We start from the raw sequence: 25,666 nt of genomic DNA on the forward strand, positions 1-25,666 counted from the left end.
TTTTCCTGTATCTCTGAACCAGGTAGGGTCTACTGTTCCCTGTATCTCTGAACCAGTTAGGGTCTACTGTTCCCTGTATCTCTGAGACAGCAATGGTCTACTGTTCCCTGTATCTCTGAACCAGCCAGAGTATACTTTTCCTGTATCTCTGAACCAGGTAGGGTCTACTTTTCCTGTATCTCTGAACCAGGTAGGGTCTACTGTTCCCTGTATCTCTGAACCAGTTAGGGTCTACTGTTCCCTGTATCTCTGAACCAGTTAGGGTCTAATGTTCCCTGTATCTCTGAACCAGTTAGGGTCTACTTTTCCCTGTATCCCTGAGACAGCTAGGGTATACTGTTCCCTGTATCTCTGAACCAGCTACTGTCTACTGTTCCCTGTATCTCTGAACCAGCTAGGGTCTACTGTTCCCTGTATCTCTGAACCAGCTACTGTCTACTGTTCCCTGTATCTCTGAACCATTTAGGGTCTACTGTTCCCTGTATCTCTGAACCAGCTAGTGTCTACTGTTCCCTGTATCTCTGATCCATTTAGGGTCTACTGTTCCCTGTATCTCTGAACCAGCTAGTGTCTACTGTTCCCTGTATCTCTGAACCAGCTAGTGTCTACTGTTCCCTGTATCTCTGAACCAGCTAGGGTCTACTTTTCTTGTATCTCTGAACCAGTTAGGGTGTACTGTTCCCTGTATCTCTGAGACAGCTAGGGTCTACTGTTCCCTGTATCTCTGAACCAGCTAGTGTCTATTGCTCCCTCTATCTCTGAACCAGCTAGGGTCTACTTTTCTTGTATCTCTGAACCAGTTAGGGTGTACTGTTCCCTGTATCTCTGAACCAGCTAGTGTCTACTGTTCCCTGTATCTCTGAACCAGCTAGGGTCTACTGTTCCCTGTATCTCTGAACCAGCTAGTGTCTACTGTTCCCTGTATCTCTGAACCAGCCAGGGTATACTTTTCCTGTATCTCTGAACCAGGTAGGGTCTACTGTTCCCTGTATCTCTGAACCAGTTAGGGTCTAATGTTCCCTGTATCTCTGAACCAGTTAGGGTCTGCTGTTCCCTGTATCCCTGAGACAGCTAGGGTATACTGTTCCCTGTATCTCTGAACCAACTAGGGTCTACTGTTCCCTGTATCTCTGAACCAGCCAGGGTATACTTTTCCTGTATCTCTGAACCAGGTAGGGTCTACTGTTCCCTGTATCTCTGAACCAGTTAGGGTCTACTGTTCCCTGTATCTCTGAGACAGCAATGGTCTACTGTTCCCTGTATCTCTGAACCAGCCAGAGTATACTTTTCCTGTATCTCTGAACCAGGTAGGGTCTACTTTTCCTGTATCTCTGAACCAGGTAGGGTCTACTGTTCCCTGTATCTCTGAACCAGTTAGGGTCTACTGTTCCCTGTATCTCTGAACCAGTTAGGGTCTAATGTTCCCTGTATCTCTGAACCAGTTAGGGTCTACTTTTCCCTGTATCCCTGAGACAGCTAGGGTATACTGTTCCCTGTATCTCTGAACCAGCTACTGTCTACTGTTCCCTGTATCTCTGAACCAGCTAGGGTCTACTGTTCCCTGTATCTCTGAACCAGCTACTGTCTACTGTTCCCTGTATCTCTGAACCATTTAGGGTCTACTGTTCCCTGTATCTCTGAACCAGCTAGTGTCTACTGTTCCCTGTATCTCTGATCCATTTAGGGTCTACTGTTCCCTGTATCTCTGAACCAGCTAGTGTCTACTGTTCCCTGTATCTCTGAACCAGCTAGTGTCTACTGTTCCCTGTATCTCTGAACCAGCTAGTGTCTACTGTTCCCTGTATCTTTGAACCAGCTAGTGTCTACTGTTCCCTGTATCTCTGAACCAGCTTGTGTCTACTGTTCTCTGTATCTCTGAACCATTTAGGGTCTACTGTTCCCTGTATCTCTGAACCAGCTAGTGTCTACTGTTCCCTGTATCTCTGAACCATTTAGGGTCTACTGTTCCCTGTATCTCTGAACCAGCTAGTGTCTACTGTTCCCTGTATCTCTGAACCAGTTAGGGTCTACTGTTCCCTGTATGTCTGAGACAGCAATGGTCTACTATTCCCTGTATCTCTGAACCAGCTAGGGTCTACTTTTCCCTGTATCTCTGAACCAGCTAGTGTCTACTGTTCCCTGTATCTCTGAACCAGTTAGGGTCTACTGTTCCCTGTATCCCTGAACCAACTAGGATCTACATTTCCCTGTATCTCTGAACCAGCTACTGTCTACTGTTCCCTGTATCTCTGAACCAGCTAGTGTCTACTGTTCCCTGTATCTCTGAACCAACTAGGGTCTACTGTTCCCTGTATCTCTGAACCAGCCAGGGTATACTTTTCCTGTATCTCTGAACCAGGTAGTGTCTACTGTTCCCTGTATCTCTGAACCAGCTAGGGTCTACTGTTCCTTGTATCTCTGAACCAGCTATTGTCTACTGTTCCCTGTATCTCTGAGCCAGCTATGGTCCACTGTTCCCTGTTTCTCTGAACCAGCTAGGACTTACTGTTCCCTGCATCTCAAAACCAGCTAGGGTCTACTGTTCCCTGTATCTCTGCCTGTGAGCCAGCTAAGGTCTACCGTACCCTGTTTCTCTGCCAGTGAGCCAGCTAGGGTCTACTCTTCCCTGTATCTCTGAAACAGCTAGTGTCTACTGTTCCCTGTATCTCTGAACCAGCTAGGTTCTACTCTTCCCTGTATCTCTGCCAGCGAGCCAGATAGGATCTACAGTTCCCACAATATCTGCCAGTGAGCCTGCTATGGTCTACTGTTCCCTGTATCTCTGCCAGTGAGCCAGCTAGGTTCTACTGTTCTCTGTATCTCTTAACCAGTTAGGGTCTATCGTTCCCTATATCTCTGCTAGTGAGCCAGCTAGGGTCTACTGTTCCCATAATATCTGCCAGTGAGCCAGCTATGGTGTACTATTCCCTGTATCTCTGAACCAGATAGGGTCTACTGTTCCCTGTATCTCTGAACCAGCTAGTGTCTATTGCTCCCTCTATCTCTGAACCAGCTAGGGTCTACTTTTCTTGTATCTCTGAACCAGTTAGGGTGTACTGTTCCCTGTATCTCTGAACCAGCTAGTGTCTACTGTTCCCTGTATCTCTGAACCAGCTAGGGTCTACTGTTCCCTGTATCTCTGAACCAGCTAGTGTCTACTGTTCCCTGTATCTCTGAACCAGCCAGGGTATACTTTTCCTGTATCTCTGAACCAGGTAGGGTCTACTGTTCCCTGTATCTCTGAACCAGTTAGGGTCTAATGTTCCCTGTATCTCTGAACCAGTTAGGGTCTACTGTTCCCTGTATCCCTGAGACAGCTAGGGTATACTGTTCCCTGTATCTCTGAACCAGCTAGTGTCTACTGTTCCCTGTATCTCTGAACCAGTTAGGGTCTACTGTTCCCTGTATCCCTGTACCAACTAGGGTCTACTTTTCCCTGTATCTCTGAACCAGCTACTGTCTACTGTTCCCTGTATCCCTGAACCAGCTAGGGTCTACTGTTCCCTGTATCTCTGCACCAGCTAGTGTCTACTGTTCCCTGTATCTCTGATCCATTTAGGGTCTACTGTTCCCTGTATCTCTGAACCAGCTAGTGTCTACTGTTCCCTGTATCTCTGAACCAGCTAGTGTCTACTGTTCCCTGTATCTCTGAACCAGCTAGTGTCTACTGTTCCCTGTATCTTTGAACCAGCTAGTGTCTACTGTTCCCTGTATCTCTGAACCAGCTTGTGTCTACTGTTCCCTGTATCTCTGAACCATTTAGGGTCTACTGTTCCCTGTATCTCTGAACCAGCTAGTGTCTACTGTTCCCTGTATCTCTGAACCAGCCAGGGTATACTGTTCCCTGTATCTCTGAACCAGGTAGGGTCTACTGTTCCCTGTATCTCTGAACCAGTTAGGGTCTACTGTTCCCTGTATCTCTGAACCAGTTAAGGTCTACTGTTCCCTGTATGTCTGAGACAGCAATGGTCTACTATTCCCTGTATCTCTGAACCAGCTAGGGTCTACTTTTCCCTGTATCTCTGAACCAGCTAGTGTCTACTGTTCCCTGTATCTCTGAACCAGTTAGGGTCTACTGTTCCCTGTATCCCTGAACCAACTAGGGTCTACATTTCCCTGTATCTCTGAACCAGCTACTGTCTACTGTTCCCTGTATCTCTGAACCAGCTAGTGTCTACTGTTCCCTGTATCTCTGAACCAACTAGGGTCTACTGTTCCCTGTATCTCTGAACCAGCCAGGGTATACTTTTCCTGTATCTCTGAACCAGCTAGTGTCTACTGTTCCCTGTATCTCTGAACCAGCTAGTGTCTATTGCTCCCTCTATCTCTGAACCAGCTAGGGTCTACTTTTCTTGTATCTCTGAACCAGTTAGGGTGTACTGTTCCCTGTATCTCTGAACCAGCTAGTGTCTACTGTTCCCTGTATCTCTGAACCAGCTAGGGTCTACTGTTCCCTGTATCTCTGAACCAGCTAGTGTCTACTGTTCCCTGTATCTCTGAACCAGCCAGGGTATACTTTTCCTGTATCTCTGAACCAGGTAGGGTCTACTGTTCCCTGTATCTCTGAACCAGTTAGGGTCTAATGTTCCCTGTATCTCTGAACCAGTTAGGGTCTGCTGTTCCCTGTATCCCTGAGACAGCTAGGGTATACTGTTCCCTGTATCTCTGAACCAACTAGGGTCTACTGTTCCCTGTATCTCTGAACCAGCCAGGGTATACTTTTCCTGTATCTCTGAACCAGGTAGGGTCTACTGTTCCCTGTATCTCTGAACCAGTTAGGGTCTACTGTTCCCTGTATCTCTGAGACAGCAATGGTCTACTGTTCCCTGTATCTCTGAACCAGCCAGAGTATACTTTTCCTGTATCTCTGAACCAGGTAGGGTCTACTTTTCCTGTATCTCTGAACCAGGTAGGGTCTACTGTTCCCTGTATCTCTGAACCAGTTAGGGTCTACTGTTCCCTGTATCTCTGAACCAGTTAGGGTCTAATGTTCCCTGTATCTCTGAACCAGTTAGGGTCTACTTTTCCCTGTATCCCTGAGACAGCTAGGGTATACTGTTCCCTGTATCTCTGAACCAGCTACTGTCTACTGTTCCCTGTATCTCTGAACCAGCTAGGGTCTACTGTTCCCTGTATCTCTGAACCAGCTACTGTCTACTGTTCCCTGTATCTCTGAACCATTTAGGGTCTACTGTTCCCTGTATCTCTGAACCAGCTAGTGTCTACTGTTCCCTGTATCTCTGATCCATTTAGGGTCTACTGTTCCCTGTATCTCTGAACCAGCTAGTGTCTACTGTTCCCTGTATCTCTGAACCAGCTAGTGTCTACTGTTCCCTGTATCTCTGAACCAGCTAGTGTCTACTGTTCCCTGTATCTTTGAACCAGCTAGTGTCTACTGTTCCCTGTATCTCTGAACCAGCTTGTGTCTACTGTTCTCTGTATCTCTGAACCATTTAGGGTCTACTGTTCCCTGTATCTCTGAACCAGCTAGTGTCTACTGTTCCCTGTATCTCTGAACCATTTAGGGTCTACTGTTCCCTGTATCTCTGAACCAGCTAGTGTCTACTGTTCCCTGTATCTCTGAACCAGTTAGGGTCTACTGTTCCCTGTATGTCTGAGACAGCAATGGTCTACTATTCCCTGTATCTCTGAACCAGCTAGGGTCTACTTTTCCCTGTATCTCTGAACCAGCTAGTGTCTACTGTTCCCTGTATCTCTGAACCAGTTAGGGTCTACTGTTCCATGTATCCCTGAACCAACTAGGATCTACATTTCCCTGTATCTCTGAACCAGCTACTGTCTACTGTTCCCTGTATCTCTGAACCAGCTAGTGTCTACTGTTCCCTGTATCTCTGAACCAACTAGGGTCTACTGTTCCCTGTATCTCTGAACCAGCCAGGGTATACTTTTCCTGTATCTCTGAACCAGCTAGTGTCTACTGTTCCCTGTATCTCTGAACCAGCTAGGGTCTACTGTTCCTTGTATCTCTGAACCAGCTATTGTCTACTGTTCCCTGTATCTCTGAGCCAGCTATGGTCCACTGTTCCCTGTTTCTCTGAACCAGCTAGGACTTACTGTTCCCTGCATCTCAAAACCAGCTAGGGTCTACTGTTCCCTGTATCTCTGCCTGTGAGCCAGCTAAGGTCTACCGTACCCTGTTTCTCTGCCAGTGAGCCAGCTAGGGTCTACTCTTCCCTGTATCTCTGAAACAGCTAGTGTCTACTGTTCCCTGTATCTCTGAACCAGCTAGGTTCTACTCTTCCCTGTATCTCTGCCAGCGAGCCAGATAGGATCTACAGTTCCCACAATATCTGCCAGTGAGCCTGCTATGGTCTACTGTTCCCTGTATCTCTGCCAGTGAGCCAGCTAGGTTCTACTGTTCTCTGTATCTCTTAACCAGTTAGGGTCTATCGTTCCCTATATCTCTGCTAGTGAGCCAGCTAGGGTCTACTGTTCCCATAATATCTGCCAGTGAGCCAGCTATGGTGTACTATTCCCTGTATCTCTGAACCAGATAGGGTCTACTGTTCCCTGTATCTCTGAACCAGCTAGTGTCTATTGCTCCTCTATCTCTGAACCAGCTAGGGTCTACTTTTCTTGTATCTCTGAACCAGTTAGGGTGTACTGTTCCCTGTATCTCTGAACCAGCTAGTGTCTACTGTTCCCTGTATCTCTGAACCAGCTAGGGTCTACTGTTCCCTGTATCTCTGAACCAGCTAGTGTCTACTGTTCCCTGTATCTCTGAACCAGCCAGGGTATACTTTTCCTGTATCTCTGAACCAGGTAGGGTCTACTGTTCCCTGTATCTCTGAACCAGTTAGGGTCTAATGTTCCCTGTATCTCTGAACCAGTTAGGGTCTACTGTTCCCTGTATCCCTGAGACAGCTAGGGTATACTGTTCCCTGTATCTCTGAACCAGCTAGTGTCTACTGTTCCCTGTATCTCTGAACCAGTTAGGGTCTACTGTTCCCTGTATCCCTGTACCAACTAGGGTCTACTTTTCCCTGTATCTCTGAACCAGCTACTGTCTACTGTTCCCTGTATCCCTGAACCAGCTAGGGTCTACTGTTCCCTGTATCTCTGCACCAGCTAGTGTCTACTTTTCCCTGTATCTCTGATCCATTTAGGGTCTACTGTTCCCTGTATCTCTGAACCAGCTAGTGTCTACTGTTCCCTGTATCTCTGAACCAGCTAGTGTCTACTGTTCCCTGTATCTCTGAACCAGCTAGTGTCTACTGTTCCCTGTATCTTTGAACCAGCTAGTGTCTACTGTTCCCTGTATCTCTGAACCAGCTTGTGTCTACTGTTCCCTGTATCTCTGAACCATTTAGGGTCTACTGTTCCCTGTATCTCTGAACCAGCTAGTGTCTACTGTTCCCTGTATCTCTGAACCAGCCAGGGTATACTGTTCCCTGTATCTCTGAACCAGGTAGGGTCTACTGTTCCCTGTATCTCTGAACCAGTTAGGGTCTACTGTTCCCTGTATCTCTGAACCAGTTAAGGTCTACTGTTCCCTGTATGTCTGAGACAGCAATGGTCTACTATTCCCTGTATCTCTGAACCAGCTAGGGTCTACTTTTCCCTGTATCTCTGAACCAGCTAGTGTCTACTGTTCCCTGTATCTCTGAACCAGTTAGGGTCTACTGTTCCCTGTATCCCTGAACCAACTAGGGTCTACATTTCCCTGTATCTCTGAACCAGCTACTGTCTACTGTTCCCTGTATCTCTGAACCAGCTAGTGTCTACTGTTCCCTGTATCTCTGAACCAACTAGGGTCTACTGTTCCCTGTATCTCTGAACCAGCCAGGGTATACTTTTCCTGTATCTCTGAACCAGCTAGTGTCTACTGTTCCCTGTATCTCTGAACCAGCTAGGGTCTACTGTTCCTTGTATCTCTGAACCAGCTATTGTCTACTGTTCCCTGTATCTCTGAGCCAGCTATGGTCCACTGTTCCCTGTTTCTCTGAACCAGCTAGGACTTACTGTTCCCCGCATCTCAAAACCAGCTAGGGTCTACTGTTCCCTGTATCTCTGCCAGTGAGCCAGCTAGGGTCTACCGTACCCTGTTTCTCTGCCAGTGAGCCAGCTAGGGTCTACTTTACCCTGTATCTCTGAACCAGCTAGGGTCTACTCTTCCCTGTATCTCTGAAACAGCTAGTGTCTATTATTCCCTGTATCTCTGAACCAGCTAGGTTCTACTCTTCCCTGTATCTCTGCCAGCGAGCCAGCTAGGATCTACAGTTCCCACAATATCTGCCAGTGAGCCTGCTATGGTCTACTGTTCCCTGTATCTCTGCCAGTGAGCCAGCTAGGTTCTACTGTTCTCTGTATCTCTTAACCAGTTAGGGTCTATCGTTCCCTATATTTCTGCTAGTGAGCCAGCTAGGGTCTACTGTTCCCACAATATCTGCCAGTGAGCCAGCTATGGTGTACTATTCCCTGTATCTCTGAACCAGCTAGGGTCTACTGTTCCCTGTATCTCTGAACCAGCTAGTGTCTATTGCTCCCTCTATCTCTGAACCAGCTAGGGTCTACTTTTCTTGTATCTCTGAACCAGTTAGGGTGTACTGTTCCCTGTATCTCTGAGACAGCTAGGGTCTACTGTTCCCTGTATCTCTGAACCAGCTAGTGTCTACTGTTCCCTGTATCTCTGAACCAGCTAGTGTCTACTGTTCCCTGTATCTCTACCAGTGAGCCAGCTAGGGTCTACCGTACCCTGTTTATCTGCCAGTGAGCCAGCTAGGGTCTACTGTACCCTGTATCTCTGAACCAGCTAGGGTCTACTGTTCCCTGTATCTCTAAACCAGCTAGGGTCTACTGATCCATGTATCTCTGAACCAGCTTGTGTCTACTGTTCCCTGTATCTCTGAACCAGCTAGGGTCTATTGTTCCCTGTATCTCTAAACCAGCTAGGGTCTACTGTTCCCTGTATCTCTAAACCAGCTAGGGTCTACTGTTCCCTGTATCGCTGAACCAGCTAGGGTCTACTGTTCCCTGTATCTCTAAACCAGCTAGGGTCTACTGTTCCCTGTATCGCTGAACCAGCTAGGGTCTACTGTTCCCTGTATCTCTAAACCAGCTAGGGTCTACTGATCCATGTATCTCTAAACCAGTTAGTGTCTACTGTTCCCTGTAACTCTGAGACAGCTAGGGTCTACTGTTCCCTGTATCTCTGAGACAGCTAGGGTCTACTGTTCCCTGTATCTCTGAGACAGCTAGGGTCTACTGTTCCCTGTATCTCTGAGACAGCTAGGGTCTACTGTTCCCTGTATCTCTGAGACAGCTAGGGTCTACTGTTCCCTGTTTCTCTGCCAGTGAGCCAACTATGGTCTACTGTTCCCTGTATCTCTGAGCCAGCTATGGTCTAGTGTTCCCTGTTTCTCTGAACCAGCTAGGGTCCACTGTTCCCTGTATCTCTGAACAAGCTAGGGTCTACTTTTACCTGTATCTCTGAACCAGCTAGAGTCTACCATTCCCTGTATCTCTGAACCAGCTAGGGTCTACTGTTCCCTGTATCTCTGCCAGTGAGCCAGCTATGGTCTACTGTTCCCTGTATCTCTGAGACAGCTAGGGTCTACTGTACCCTGTATCTCTGAACCAGCTTGGGTCTTCTGTTTCCTGTATCTCTGAACCAGCTAGTGTCTACTGTTCCCTGTATATCTGAACCAGCTAGGTTCTACTGTTCCGTTTATCTCTGCCAGTGAGCCAGCTAGGATGTACTGTTCCCAATAGCTCTGCCAGTGAGCCAGCTAGGGTCTACTGTTCCCTGTATCTCTGAACCAGCTAGGTTCTACTGTTCCCTGTATCTCTGAACCAGCTAGGGTCTACTGTTCCCTGTATCTCTGAACCAGCTAGGGTCTACTGTTCCCTTTATCTCTGAACCAGCTAGGTTATACTGTTCCCTGTATCTCTGAGCCAGATATGGTCTACTGTTCCCTGTATCTCTGAACCAGCTAGGTCTACTGTTCCCTGTATATCTGAGCCAGCTAGGGTCTACTGTTCCCTGTATCTCTGAATCAGCTAGGGTCTACTGTTCCCTGTATCTCTGAACCAGCTAGTGTCTACTGTTCCCTGTATCTCTGAATCAGCTAGGGTCTACTGTTCCCTGTATCTCTGAATCAGCTAGGGTCTACTGTTCCCTGTTTCTCTGCCAGTGAGCCAGCTAGGGTTTACTTTTCCCTGTATCTCTGAACCAGCTAGGGTCTATTTTTCCCTGTATCTCTGAACCAGCTAGCGTCTGAAGTCTTGCTACACTACAAAGTCATTCTCAGATTCTCTCCAAGAATATTGTCATCAGCAGGCATGCACCACAGCTCCATGAGGTAACCATAAAAATAGAACTCACTAAGAGAAGGACCGTGTCCCAAATGACCCCCTATTCCCTACATAATGCACTACTTTTGACCAGATCCCTATGGGCCCTAGTCGAAAGTAGTGCCCTACGTAGGCAATAGGGTGCCATTTGAGACAATACCATTTGGCATGTAGCCAAGATAAAGTGACATACAAGATAGTGAACACTTGAATCAGTTCACCTAATTAATACACAGGTTTTAGCTCAGCAGGCTAACACATTGATTTGGTGTGTAGAATCCCTGGCTTCGAACCCCAGGTCTGGTTGGTCACATCATAAGCTATAATGATTTATGCACCAACTGTTTTGTTATTTCTCTCATAATTTGCTCTCGGGGTCTATTAGTGCTAAATAGGTATATTTTGACAGGGAGGACTGTTGATCCTGAGTCATTACTCTGGGGTCTATTAGTGCTAAATAGGTATGGTTTGACAGGGAGGACTGTCGATCCTGAGTCATTGCTCTCGGGATCTATTAGCGCTAAATAGGTATGGTTTGACAGGGAGGACTGTCGATCCAGAGTCAATTGGAAAGCATTATATTACTGTATCAATGGCTGAAGTCTTGCCCATTTGCAATGCAATTAAAAACTCAATTTTCGAAGAGCTTAGCAGCGGTTGATAAACGAGTCAGTAATCCGCTAACTGCTCCTCTGTTTGGCTGGAGCACAATAATGATTGACGGGTAGTGAGAGAGAGAGAGTGGCGGAGAGGATACTAAACTCACTGAGGACTTTCTAGAAAATAGTAAATAGGTTACACATAGAGAACCGAAACATTGGTGGTAGGCAACAGACCCATACCAATAAATATAAATATATTGCTGTAGTGGGTTCAGAAAAAAAGTGATTCGCAATGGCATTCTTGGGTCTCAAGCATGCATCATGGGTGAAAAAAAGGGACAGTAATTACGGCAATAATAATTATTATGAAAATGTAATTAAAAACGACCAATAACATAGAGAAATAGAGAGATCTAAATATGAATATTTAGGCTATAAGGCATAATCGCCACCAGCTTTGTAGGCTGTTTCTCTCATTCCCCAGTTCCAGTCACTTCAGAACCATGGACAGCACCTCATGCAGCGCACTCTATCCGGGGTTCTGAAAGGAGAGCGAGGAGGTCACAGACATACATGAATAGTGCTTTTCATTAGGATAGGGTTTGCCCACGCTATTAAAATAATTAGGAAATCAAAGATAGTCTATAGGTTTTTAACATGCTAGTCTATATAGATGTTTAACAATAATTGTAAGTCACTTCTGTTCATAGCAGTATGACAACACATTCACGAATACCAGAGTTTATGTGTAGTAGATTCCGGGCTGTTTTGAATAGCTTCTAATTATGAATCCACTTGTGTTCTTTGTTTTGCCTCAACTCTATCCGTGCTCACTAACACCAACTTCCCCTCATCATATCCTTGAGGCGGCAGCTGCACCAGCTGTAAGCAGTTAGCTACTGTAGCCAATTGAAAGGCATTGGCCGCCTGAGATTGCCATGCTTTCTCATATTGATTGCGCGCGGATACAGTAATGTGGACGAGCGTGATACTTGTGTCTTGCAGTCAGTCCTACTAGTGGAGCCGAGCTGGGCTAGCGGTAGCCGGTAACGGAGTCCGGTGCACACAGAAGGAGGGAAGCTTTCTGATTCAACGACAGATAACATTTAATCAAAATCGCCACTGGTCCAATCGGAGGAGCTTGTTTTCTTAATCAGATCAGCTAGTTTCTCCACCACCATCTTTGGGACGGATAAGTCCCTGCCCTCTCTCTCTCTCTCTCTCTCTCTCTCTCTCTCTCTCTCTCTCTCTCTCTCTCTCTCTGTCTGTCTCTCTCTCGCTCTGTCTCTCTGTATCTGTCTCTCTTCTCGCCTCTCACAGTTGCAGAAATTTGCTCCGCAGCCTGTGCTGCACCTTAATGAACCCAATTGGTGCACTGTGAGCGACCATCATAAATCTGAAGGATTTTCAGCGTCCGCGGGGTTGCTTATGAATTTGCTTAGGCAGACCCTTTTAAGGAGTTGAGTACGTACACCGGTTGGAGAAATTGAGAAAATGGCCCAAAACGTGGTTCTATTTTTATTGTGGCTTTCGGGCAGATCACTCGCAGGATTTCCCAATCAGATTAATATAGGTAAGTGGTTCGTAAAATAATTATAAAATCATTTAAGAATAATTTTGGCTTCTCCCCCCGTCATTTGATGGATAATGCCTGTTCTTGGTTATCTTCCGAGTAGGACCTTTATCGTGTGTGTTTATTAAGTAGGTTAGCTTGCTTCGCTTGCAGTAAGAAATCGTGAACTTGCCCCGCCGCTTTGATTACAGATTTTAAGAAATACAACGTTAGCAAAATGCTTGAAACAATCTACCACATTGAATGGTTCACGGGAAAATGTTGCAACTTCATAAGGGTGAAAATTCGAGGGAGCAATTCCGCAGTAACAGATTTCTGTAGACAGAATGATGAGGAGTAAAGAAGGATTATGTGTGATCTCTTTCTCCTAATTCATTTGACGCACGATCCTGCCTGCATGATCTGTGGTGTTTGATTTAAAACTTGATTTCCGTGTATAAACAGAATGACGGGGATCGCTGCAGTTTAACAATTCGTATGTAAACTACATACAAGTGAAGTGCCACTGAAGTCGATGTCTTCCTCAAGTTTTGCTCGACAGGCTGTAGGTAGGCTACCCTACCTACCGTCCGTGGGTTGGTTTTTGCAAGGGCCAGTGGTGGTTCCCTCCGGCGTCTATAAAAAGGCAGAGAGAGTTGGATGTAAAATGTGTGTAAATAATGATGGCAGTGTAAGTCCATTATGTATCTGTATGTCTTCTAGGTGGTCTGTTCATGCGGTCCACTGTGCAGGAGCACAGCGCGTTTAGGTTTGCCGTTCAGCTCTACAACACCAACCAGAACACTACGGAGAAACCCTTCCATCTCAACTACAATGTAGACAACCTCGAGTCGTCCAACAGCTTCTCAGTCACCCATGCATGTAAGTACAGAGCTGTTTCAATTAAAATCTCCCTCTGCTCTGAATATGTCCAGAATTCCCCTTGAACACACAAGTGCGCAAACACAGACACACCACACACACACACACACACATTCATATGGCATTCATATTAACATAGTGAATACATGGAATGAAAATGCTCCTTCTTGGTCTGATTTAAATGCAAGCGTGTAGGCCTACTGTAGATAGGGCCAGGGTACAGATGGTGGGGTGCCAGAGTGCCTTTAGCGATGTCTCAATGGATCACTGTTGTTAAGCTACACCAGCGATCACCAACCTTTTCTGAGTCAAGATCACTTTCTGAGTCGAACATGACTTAGCCTATGCAACATTAACCAATCAAAAACAGTTCTGTAACAATGAGGTTTGTGCAGTAGGCTATAGGCCCAATACATTATCTCTGCACATTGGCTATGCTTGAATTGCCCTGCCAATGTTGTTCTAAGAACATTTTGAAATTAAAATTTTAAAAATGTGGTATATGATCACACTGGTAATAGATACTTTTTTTTTTACTGGACTGATGGCCTGCAACTGATGGTCAGTCTGAGGGGAGGGTTAGCAGCGGTGAGGCTGACTCTCACCCGACACAACGTCCCTCCTCTCTCCCTCCCTCCGCTCTCCATCCTTTCTCTCTCCCTCCCTCCGCTCTCCATCCCTCCTCTCTCCCTCCCTCCGATCTCCCTCCTTCCGCTCTCCCTCCGCTCTCCCTCCCTCCGCTCTCCCTCCCTTCCTCCACTGAGAAAAAGGAGGCACAGTCTTCCAGCTGATGGCGAAACTAAGTCACACTGCATTATTTCTGCCTCATGCACCAATTCATGTTGTTACTCCTAAGACCAGAGAAAATGAAATATTCCTCGATATAAAAAAAGACACAAGCCGCTAATAATAACAACGCAAGATTATCGGAACACTATGCTGTACTCATTCATTACAGCTGCAGTGCTGGTTGCAGCGCATGTGGAAGTTGGGAGAACGCTCATTTTATGGCTTATAAAAATTGTGTTGACAAACTGTCAACAAAGTGTTGACAGTGCTGAATAACAACTTAAACATGAACTTACTCATAAAAACACCAGCTCTTTGCTGTATTTGTTCTCTCTCTCTCTAGTCATGGTTTTAAAAGTTTTGAAATCTCACAGTATCAACTTTGCTGTGCGTTCAAGGTTTCATTTTACAGTCGAGGAAACTGTGCAGACACGGTGATCTGAGCTATCTGATTGGCCAGCCATAGGCCTATAGGTGCACTTGATTTGCCCTCTGGGCCTGCTGGGTAGGCAGAGTTCTACCTTCAGACACATTAAATGGTTCAAAATGGAAACACTTTGCATTCCCGGCGCTAGTGCTGCTGAATCAAGTGCACCTACCACCAACAGCGCAAAGTGGGAAAAAAAAATAGGAAGGCAAGGCTTTATAGTTGGTCTTTTTACAGAAATGCTCAGTGATCGACTGGGAATACCTTGGAGATGGACCAGTCGTTAACCACTGCGCTACACTGAGGTACAGATGTCTCAAAGGTTCACTGTTGGTACACTACACTGAGGTAGAGATGTCTAAATGGTTCACTGTTGGTAGGCTGCATGGTATTACTGAGGTAAACATCTCTGTGGTGAATACAAACCAAGATGTGCATCTCAAAAAAGCACCTTATTCATTTTGTAGTGCACTACTTTTGACCAGAGCCCATCAAAAGTAGTGCACTACAAAGGCAAAGGGTGTCATTTGGGATAAGAATACAAACCAAATTCCCTTGGCAACATCCTGAGGAGAAGACCATGGATGTATGATGGGGATGGCGTGGTATCTTTACGGTGAGACAGAGGCTGTATGGCCTTGGAAAGGAAAGACAAGAAAACATCAACAAATATGCAACAACCATGGAGCCAAGGATTCAGTGTGGGTGGTTTCAGTGTGCTCCTTAACAGACGTAAATGGTTGGATAAAACTGAGTTGGATTAAAAAAAACATCAGAATAGTGTTTTTTAATCTAGGTAGGAGTATTGGCTCTGATATGGGTATCTCCATATTTAAAAAGAGTGTAAGAGTAGGAGTTGCCTTTCAGATCATAATGAATAAGATTACATGGACAGGGGGACCTAAACACCTGATCCTAGACCAGCATTACTTCTCTGAGATGCTTTAGGAATACAGGCCCTGATCCTAGATCACCACTCCTTCTCTGGGACGCTTTACAGGCTCTAATCAGATGCATCATTCCTTCCTATAAGCTTTTCCACCTGTATCACTGCACCACTGGATAGAAATCAATACAGACTCCACTCCATCAGTAACACGTTTCTCCCTCCATGCTGCTGTTACATGTAGCTCCTCTCAGTGTGGCCAATGGCTTATTCATCCAGTCAACCTTTCAAACTGCTCTGCTCTCTACTGTGTTCAAACTTCTCACTGCTCTGCTCTCTACCGTGTTCAAACTTCTCTCTTCTCTGCTTTCTACTGAGTTCAAACTGCTCTCTTCTCTGCTATCTACTGTGTTCAAACTGCACTCTGCTCTGCTCCCTACTGTGTTCAAACTGCACTCTGCTCTGCTCTCTACTGTGTTCAAACTACTCTTTGCTCTACTCTCTACTGTGATCAAACGTATCTCTTCTCTGCTCTCTACTGTGTTCAAACATCTCTCTTCTCTGCTCTATTGTGACATTGTTTGTTGTTGCCGGGTGTCGATGTGAATGGCCTTCATTATGATGCTGTATATTGTGTTCCCTGTGGCCTTGTTTAGATCTGATTACAGGCAACATAAAGAAAGAGTCATGAAGGAAAACGATGAAAAGGTGAAAGGGAGGAAAGGCTGGCAAGACTAAGTGAATAAGGTATCACAGTAGACTCACAGTAGACTCTCAGTAAACTCACAGTAGACTCTCAGTACACTCACAGTAGACTCTCAGTAAACTCACAGTAGACTCTCAGTAAACTCACAGTAGACTCTCAGTAAACTCACAGTAGACTCTCACTAAACTCACAGTAGACTCTCACTAAACTCACAGTAGACTCTCACTAAACTCACAGTAGACTCTCAGTACACTCACAGTAGACTCTCAGTACACTCACAGTAGACTCTCAGTAAACTCACAGTAGACTCTCAGTAAACTCACAGTAGACTCTCAGTAAACTCACAGTAGACTCTCACTAAACTCACATTAGACTCTCAGTAAACTCACAGTAGACTCTCAGTAAACTCACAGTAGACTCTCACTAAACTCACAGTAGACTCTCAGTAAACTCACAGTAGAATCACAGTAAACTCACAGTAGACTCTCAGTACACTCACAATAGACTCTCAGTACATTCACAGTAGACTCACAGTAGACTCACAGTAGACTCAGTACACTCACAGTAGACTCACAGTAGACTCACAGTACACTCACAGTAGACTCACAGTAGACACAAAGTATACTCACAATAGACTCTCAGTACACTCACAATAGACTCTCAGTACATTCACAGTAGACTCACAGTAGACTCACAGTAGACTCACAGTACACTCACAGTACACTCACAGTACACTCACAGTAGACTCAGTACACTCACAGTAGACTCACAGTAGACTCACAATAAACTCACAGTAGACTCACAGTAGACTCACAGTAGACTCAGTAGACTCACAGTAGACTCAAAGTAGACTCAGTAGACTCAAAGTAGACTCACAGTAGACTCAGTAGACTCACAGTAGACTCACAGTAGACTCACAGTAGACTCACAGTAGAGTCAGTATCTAGATGTGGTCAAAAGGTTAGCCCAGATAGGGCAAAGACCATGGCCTATTCTCAACATCATAGTAGTATTCTGCTGCAGAGCCTTGTAAACAGACGTCTCTGGTCCTCTGTGGTTCTGTCCACTCCTATAATACTTTTATAATGTTTACTGGTCATTCAGCAGACATGTTTATCCAAAGCATCTTACAGTTAACACATGACCCATCCAGGAATTAAACCCACAACCCTTGTGTCTGTGTGATTGGAACCACATTGGCCCGTTGTGTCTGGTCATTGTGGCTCTCCTCTCCTCTCCTCTCCTCTCCTCTCCTCTCCTCTCCTCTCCTCTCCTCTCCTCTCCTCTCCTCTCCTCTCCTCTCCTCTCCTCTCCTCTCGTCTCGTCTCATCGTCTCCTCTCCTCTCGTATCCTCATCTCCTCTCCTCTCGTCTCGTCTCATCTCCTCGTATCCTCTCCTCGTCTCGTCTCGTTGCCTCTCATATCCTCGTCTCCTCTCCTCGTCTTGTCCCCTCTCCTCGTCTCGTCTCATCTCCTCTCCTCGTCTCATCTCCTCATCTCGTTTCATCTCCTCCTCTCGTCTCCTCGTCTCGTCGCCTCTCATCTCGTCTCGTCTCCTCGTCTCGTCTCCTCGTCTCATCGCCTCTCTCCTCGTCTCGTCGCGTCTCCTCATCTCGTCGCCTCTCCTCTCGTCTCCTCTCCTCATCTCCTCGTCTCGTCTTGTTGCCTCTCCTCTCCTCTCCTCTCCTCTCGTCTCGTCTCCTCCTCTCGTCTCCTCTCCTCGTCTCGTCTCCTCGTCTCGTCTCGTCTTGTCGCCTCTCCTCTCATCTCCTCTCTTCGTCTCATCTCGTCTCCTCGTCTCCTCTCGTCTCCTCTCCTCTCCTCTTCATCTCCTCTGTCTCCCCCAGCTCAGCTCTCTCTGCAGTGTCAGCTCATTAACACACAGACCTCATACCGCCTCACTGCGCTGTCATTGGGTGAAGGAATAAAAATCCATACCCCCCAACAACCCCCACCTCAAAGTAACATACACCGGCAAATGAGTTGGAACTGAGTCCTACAGTGGAGAGGTGGGATGGTGGAGAGGTGGGTCTGAGAGGTGAGGGAGATGAAGCAGAGAAAGCAAAGCCCCCCATATCACAGTTAGCCAAAACAAAGACAACCAGGTGTTTTTCTAAGTGGAATGTGTCAGTGGACAGCCAGAAGACATTTGTTTGCTCTGCAAGCTGTCATGAGTGTTTACTATTTACCACACTAGTATATGGGTACAAGGAACCATCACTGGACATTATGTTGTGAGGAAGGAGGTTTATGTTTCCAATGCGTCCCCAATGGCATCCTATTCCCTATGAAGTGCACTACTATTGACCAGAGCACTATGGGCCCTGGGCTTTGGTCAAAAGTGGCACGCTATATACAGATCTAGGATCTGAATTTGATCACTCTTTTGTTGATGAGAATTTTCCTGCGCCACAGGAAATGCAGATGAGCTTCGTGATTTACATAAATTCACTAAAATCCTGCACGAACACACGGTTATATTAAAAGTATTCCACTTTTCATGTAGCCTCATTTTGACCAGCTAATAGCCTAACCACCAATCAAGCAACATTATGGACTAAACGTTCAAATCCTGTTGCTGTAGGATTATTTTGCTCAACATTAGAGGTCAAATTAAGTTCCTACATCTGTAGGGAATGTTTATCATCCTGTCCTTACTTCCTGCTTTCTCCTTCGTCTCAGACCTCTGTGTGTCAGTAGGGGTGGAACTCACGTCTAGTTTAGAATCACTACATGCTGTTTGAATCACGATTTAACAAACACACATAAGCACACACACACACACACTATGGTTAAATGGTGGGAACCCGGTTACCAAGATTTACCGGGATTTACCGCCCAAAACCACTAAATAACTGCGAGAAACTGGTAAATTATAATAAATTATTTATATGACCAGCATGAAATGGAACTGTTAAATTATACAGTGCCTTTGGAAAGTACTCAGACCCCTTGACTTTTTCCACGTTTTGTTACCTCTCCTCTCCTCTCCTCTCCTCTCCTCTCCTCTCCTCTCCTCTCCTCTCCTCTCCTCTCCTCTCCTCTCCTCTCCTCTCCTCTCCTCTCCTCTCCTCTTCATCTCCTCTGTCTCCCCCAGCTCAGCTCTCTCTGCAGTGTCAGCTCGTTAGCACACAGACCTCATACCGCCTCACTGCGCTGTCATTGGGTGAAGGAATAAAAATCCATACCCCCCAACAACCCCCACCTCAAAGTAACATACACCGGCAAATGAGTTGGGACTGAGTCCTACAGTGGAGAGGTGGGATGGTGGAGAGGTGGGTCTGAGAGGTGAGGGAGATGAAGCAGAGAAAGCAAAGCCCCCCATATCACAGTTAGCCAGCCAGAGAAGCGTGGGCTGGGCTGTTACCCTGCCATGGCGTCCTAGCTAACGAACACGCCCTGTGCCCTCTCCTTCACGCTGTTGATAGGGACACAGAAACAATAAGCAAATTAGTAAATAAATAATAGATAACGCCGTTGGTAATTTCACGCGTGTTGAAGGAGCAGGGGAGCATGGGAGAAAGAGGGCTAGATATCAGAATCTAATTAAAACCATGAAGGCAGGCAGGAGCAGAGACAGTCTTCTTCTTCTTAGCTTAGAGAGAGGATCGGGCTCCTGAGGGAGCCGCTGTGGCCCCATTTCTACTTTCTCACTCACACACACCGCCGCCACAATGCACATCTTATAGCAGCTCGATGAATAGTGTGCGTGTGTATGTGCATACACTGTGTGAGAGAAATGTACGAGCCTTTGATGATGTTGAGGAAAGTGTGGAAAAGCAACGTGTGCTCTGTCTGTCTCTGCACTGAAAATAGTGTGAAGTTGTAAACAGCCATTCCAGTTTTGTTGTGGGAACTGTTTATTTGATGAGTTTATAAAGTCGTCTGCTAGGGGTTGAATCTGCCTGTCTTCTACTGTATGAGCAGGACATACCGTCCTACATACTGTCCTACATACTGTCCTACATACTGTCCTGCATACTGTCCTGCATACTGTCCAACATACTGTCCTGCATACTGTCCTACATACCGTTCTACATACTGTCCTGCATACTGTCCTGCATACTGTCCTACATACTGTCCTGCATACTGTCCTACATACTGGCTTACATAATGTCCTACATACTGTCCTACATACTGTCCTGCATACTGTCCTGCATACTGTCCTACATACTGTCCTACATACTGTCCAACATACCGTCCTACATACCATCCTGCATACTGTCCTACATACTGTCCTACATACTGTCCTACATATTGTCCTGCATAGCGTCCTACATACTGTCCTACATACTGTCCTACATACTGTCCTACATACTGTCCTACATACTGTCCTACATACCGTCCTGCATACCGTCCTACATACTGTCCTACATACTGTCTTACATACTGTCCTGCATAGTGTCCTACATACCGTCCTACATACCGTCCTACATACTGTCCTGCATACTGTCCTGCATACTGTCCTGCATACTGTCCTACATACTGTCCTGCATACTGTCCTACATACTGTCCTACATACTGTCTTACATACCGTCCTGCATAGTGTCCTACATACCGTCCTACATACCGTCCTACATACTGTCCTGCATACTGTCCTGCATACTGTCCTGCATACTGTCCTACTTACTGGCCTACATACGGTCCTACATACTCTCCTACATACTGTCCTACAAACCATCCTACATACTGTCCTACATACTGTCCTACATACCATCCTGCATACTGTCCTACATACTGTCCTACACACTGTCCTACATACTGTCCTACATACCGTCATACATACTGTCCTACATACTGTCCTGCATTCTGTCCTACATACTGTCCTACATACTGTCCTACATACAGTGAGGGAAAAAAGTATTTGATTCCCTTTTGATTTTGTATGTTTGCCCACTGACAAAGAAATGATCAGTCTATAATTTTAATGGTAGGTTTATTTGAACAGTGAGAGACAGAATAACAACAAATAAATCCAGAAAAATGCATGTCAAAAATGTTATAAATTGATTTGCATTTTAATGAGGGAAATAAGTATTTGACCCCTCTGCAAAACATGACTTAGTACTTGGTGGCAAAACCCTTGTGGTCTAAGGCACTGCATCGCAGTGCTAGCTATGCCACTAGAGATCCTGGTTCGAATCCAGGCTCTGTCGTAGTCGGCAGCGACCGGGAGACCCATGGGGTGGCGCACAATTGGCCTAGCGTCGTCCAGGGTAGGGGAGGGAATGGCCGGCAGGGATGTAGCTCAGTTGGTAGAGCATGGTGTTTGCAACGCCAGGGTTGTGGGTTTGAAAAATACAAAAAATAATGTATGCACTCACTAACTGTAAGTCGCTCTGGATAAGAGCGTCTGCTAAATGACTAAAATGTAAATGTAAAAATGTAATCACAGAGGTCAGACGTTTCTTGTAGTTGGCCACCAGGTTTGCACACATCTCAGGAGGGATTTTGTCCCACTCCTCTTTGAAGATCTTCTCCAAGTCATAAAGGTTTCGAGGCTGACGTTTGGCAACTCGAACCTTTAGCTCCTTCCACAGATTTTTTATGGGATTAAGGTCTGGAGACTGGCTAGGCCACTCCAGGACCTTAATGTGCTTCTTCTTGAGCCACTCCTTTGTTGCCTTGGCCGTGTGTTTTGGTTCATTGTCATGCTGGAATACCCATCCACGACCCATTTTCAATGCCCTGGCTGAGGGAAGGAGGTTCTCACCCAAGATTTGACGGTACATGGCCCCGTCCATCGTCCCTTTGATGTGGTGAAGTTGTCCTGTCCCTTTAGCAGAAAAATACCCCCAAAGCATAATGTTTCCACCTCCATGTTTGACGGTGGGGATGGTGTTCTTGGGGTCATAGGCAGCATTCCTCCTCCTCCAAACATGGCAAGTTGAGTTGATGACAAAGAGCTCGATTTTGGTCTCATCTGACCACAACACTTTCACCCAGTTCTCCTCTGAATCATTCAGATGTTCATTGGCAAACTTCAGACGGCCCTGTATATGTGCTTTCTTGAGCAGGGGGACCTTGCGGGCGCTGCAGGATTTCATTCCTTCACGGCGTAGTGTGTTACCAATTTCTTTCTTGGTGACTATTGTCCCAGCTGCCTTGAGATCATTGACAAGATCCTCCCGTGTAGTTCTGGGCTGAATCCTCACCGTTCTCATGATCATTGCAACTCCACTAGGTGAGATCTTGCATGGAGCCCCAGGGCGAGGGAGATTGACAGTTCTTTTGTGTTTCTTCCATTTGCGAATAATCGCACCAACTGTTGTCACCTTCTCACCAAGCTGCTTGGCGATGGTCTTGTAGCCCATTCCAGCCTTGTGTAGGTCTACAATCTTGTCCCTGACATCCTTGGACAGCTCATTGGTCTTGGCCATGGTGGAGAGTTTGGAATCTGATTGATTGATTGCTTCTGTGGACAGGTGTCTTTTATACACGTAACAAACTGAGATTAGGAGCACTCCCTTTAAGAGTGTGCTCCTAATCTCAGCTCGTTACCTGTATAAAAGACACCTGGGAGCCAGAAATCTTTCTGATTGAGAGGGGGTCAAATACTTATTTCCCTCATTAAAATGCAAATACGTTTATAATATTTTTGACATGCATTTTTCTGGATTTTGTTGTTGTTATTCTGTCTCTCACTGTTCAAATAAACCTACCATTAAAATTATAGACGGATTATTTCTTTGTCAGTGGGCAAACATACAAAATTAGCAGGGGATCAAATACTTTTTCCCCTCACTGTACTGTCCTGCATACCCTCCTACATACCGTCCTACATACTGTCCTACATACCGTCCTGCATACTGTCCTACATACCGTCCTACATACTGTCCTACATACCGTCCTACATACTGTCCTGCATACTGTCCAACATACTGTCTTACATACTGTCCTACATACTGGCCTACATACCATCCTGCATACTGTCCTGCATACTGGCCTACATACCGTCCTACATACTGTCCTACATACAGTCCTACATACTGTCCTACATACTGTCCTGCATACTGTCCTACATACTGTCCTACATACTGTCCTACATACTGTCCTGCATACTGTCCAACATACTGTCTTACATACTGTCCTACATACTGGCCTACATACCATCCTGCATACTGTCCTGCATACTGGCCTACATACCGTCCTACATACTGTCCTACATACTGTCCTACATACTCTCCTGCATACTGTCCTACATACTGTCCTACATACTGTCCTACATACTGTCCTGCATACTGTCCTACATACCGTCCTACATACTGTCCTACATACCATCCTACATACTGTCCTGCATACTGTCCTAATACTTTCCTACATACCATCCTACATACTGTCCTGCATACTGTCCTGCATACTGGCCTACATACCGTCCTACATACTGTCCTACATACCGTCCTACATACTGTCCTACATACTGTCCTGCATACTGTCCTACATACTGTCCTACATTCCGTCCTACATACTGTCCTACATACCTTCCTACATACTGTCCTACATACTGTCCTGCATACTGTCCTACATACTGTCCTACATACTGTTCTACATACCGTCCTACATACTGTCCTACATACTGTCCTGCATACTGGCCTACATACTGTCCTACATACCAACCTACATACCGTCCTACATACTGTCCTGCATACTGGCCTACGTACTGTCCTACATAATGTCCTACATACCATCCTACATACTGTCCTATATACTGTCCTGCATACTGTCCTACATACTGTCCTGCATACTGGCCTAAATACCATCCTACATACTGTCCTACATACCGTCCTACATACTGTCCTACATACTTTCCTGCATACTGTCCTACATACTGTCCTACATACCGTCCTACATAGCGTCATACATAGCGTCCTACATACTGTCCTACATACTGTCCTACATACCGTCCTGCATACTGTCCTGCATACTGTCCTGCATACTGTCCTACATACTGTCCTGCATACTGTCCTACATACTGTCCTACATACCGTCCTACATAGCGTCCTACATACTGTCCTACATACTGTCCTACATACCATCCTACATAGCGTCCTACATACTGTCCTACATACTGTCCTACATACCGTCCTGCATACTGTCCTAGGCTCAGGGGAAACCCCAAATGCCACCATATTCCTTATATAGTGCACTACCCTATGGGCCCTGGATCCTGGTCAAAAGTAGTGCACCATAAAGGGAACATTGTGCCATTTGGGAGGCAGGTTCAGTCTTCTACTCAACATCAAGGCTGTCAAACTGTTGCTGGACCTGACTAGGACTTTGAGCTGGAGCTTTTGAAATCATTCTTTATCTAACAGTGGAATGTCATGTTATTCTCCTTCAACATGATCAGCAGCATGTACTAGACCAGATCTGAGCCTCGTTTCCTGTTCAGGTAGCTAGCTAGCGTAGCGTCCTGGGAGCCCTGTCAAGCTGAGCCTGCAAATAGCAGACAGTTCCTGCTGAGCTACAGCACAATAGTCCTCACACACACACACGCACACACACACACACGTACACGCACATGCACATGCACACGCGCGCAAACACACACACATGCACAGACACACATGCAAAAGCATGAAAGATCGCATGCACACACACACACACACACACACACACACACACACACAAGACACACACACACCACTGTGCGCACAATAGTCCTTAGATGGTCACTCCGGATCAGTGCCGGAAATCTCTCTCTCTCTGAATGTGACAAGAATGTTGTTGAATTGAGAGTCAGTGGTGTGTTGAGTCATTCTGATGCTACTGAAGCTGGTCGTACCACAGTTGTATCAGTGCAGGGCCCGTAGCCACAAAGCCTCTCGGAGTAGGAGTGATGCTCTAGGATCAGCACTCCTACTCTTTGTGGATATGGGCCCTGGTCATGGTTTTCAAATAAAAGGTCTGACGAAGGCAGTGAGGCCGATACGTACGTCAGCTTTAAACAACTGATACTGGTAGCGCAGTGAGGCCAACACGTACTTCAGCTTAAACAACTGATACTGGTAGCGCAGTGAGGCCAACACGTACTTCAGCTTAAACAACTGATACTGGTAGAGCAAGTGCATAGTGCAGAGTTTAACTTTTTCTGTGAGTCATGTTGTTATGAATCATTAAAGTGGATTTAACCTAAAGCGTTATAGCTACCGACTGACCAGTTAGCCAAAACAAAGACAACCAGGTGTTTTTCTAAGTGGAATGTGTCAGTGGACAGCCAGAAGGCATTTGTTTGCTCTGCAAGCTGTCATGAGTGTTTACTATTTACCACACTAGTATATGGGAACAAGGAACCATCACTGGACATTATGTTGTGAGGAAGGAGGTTTATGTTTCCTATGCGTCCCCAATGGCATCCTATTCCCTATGAAGTGCACTACTATTGACCAGAGCACTATGGGCCCTGGGCTTTGGTCAAAAGTGGCACGCTATATACAGATCTAGGATCTGAATTTGATCACTCTTTTGTTGATGAGAATTTTCCTGCGCCACAGGAAATGCAGATGAG

The 25,666-nt window shown here is 45.9% G+C and overlaps 1 protein-coding gene across 1 annotated transcript in view; it reads left to right on the top strand.

The window, feature by feature from the left end:
• The first annotated feature begins 12,180 nt into the window (after positions 1-12,180).
• The window catches only part of LOC123481700 (glutamate receptor 3-like), a 184,368-nt gene continuing 170,882 nt past the window's right edge, over positions 12,181-25,666 (top strand). Inside the window, exons 1-2 of the mRNA XM_045206446.1 lie at positions 12,181-12,489; positions 13,192-13,350. Coding sequence (XP_045062381.1) covers positions 12,411-12,489; positions 13,192-13,350 — 238 coding nt within the window. The 5' untranslated portion in view covers positions 12,181-12,410. The remainder of the gene's footprint in view (positions 12,490-13,191; positions 13,351-25,666) is intronic.

Source organism: Coregonus clupeaformis, chromosome 3, assembly GCF_020615455.1.
Source record: "Coregonus clupeaformis isolate EN_2021a chromosome 3, ASM2061545v1, whole genome shotgun sequence".
In the NCBI taxonomy this organism is placed as follows: domain Eukaryota; kingdom Metazoa; phylum Chordata; class Actinopteri; order Salmoniformes; family Salmonidae; genus Coregonus; species Coregonus clupeaformis.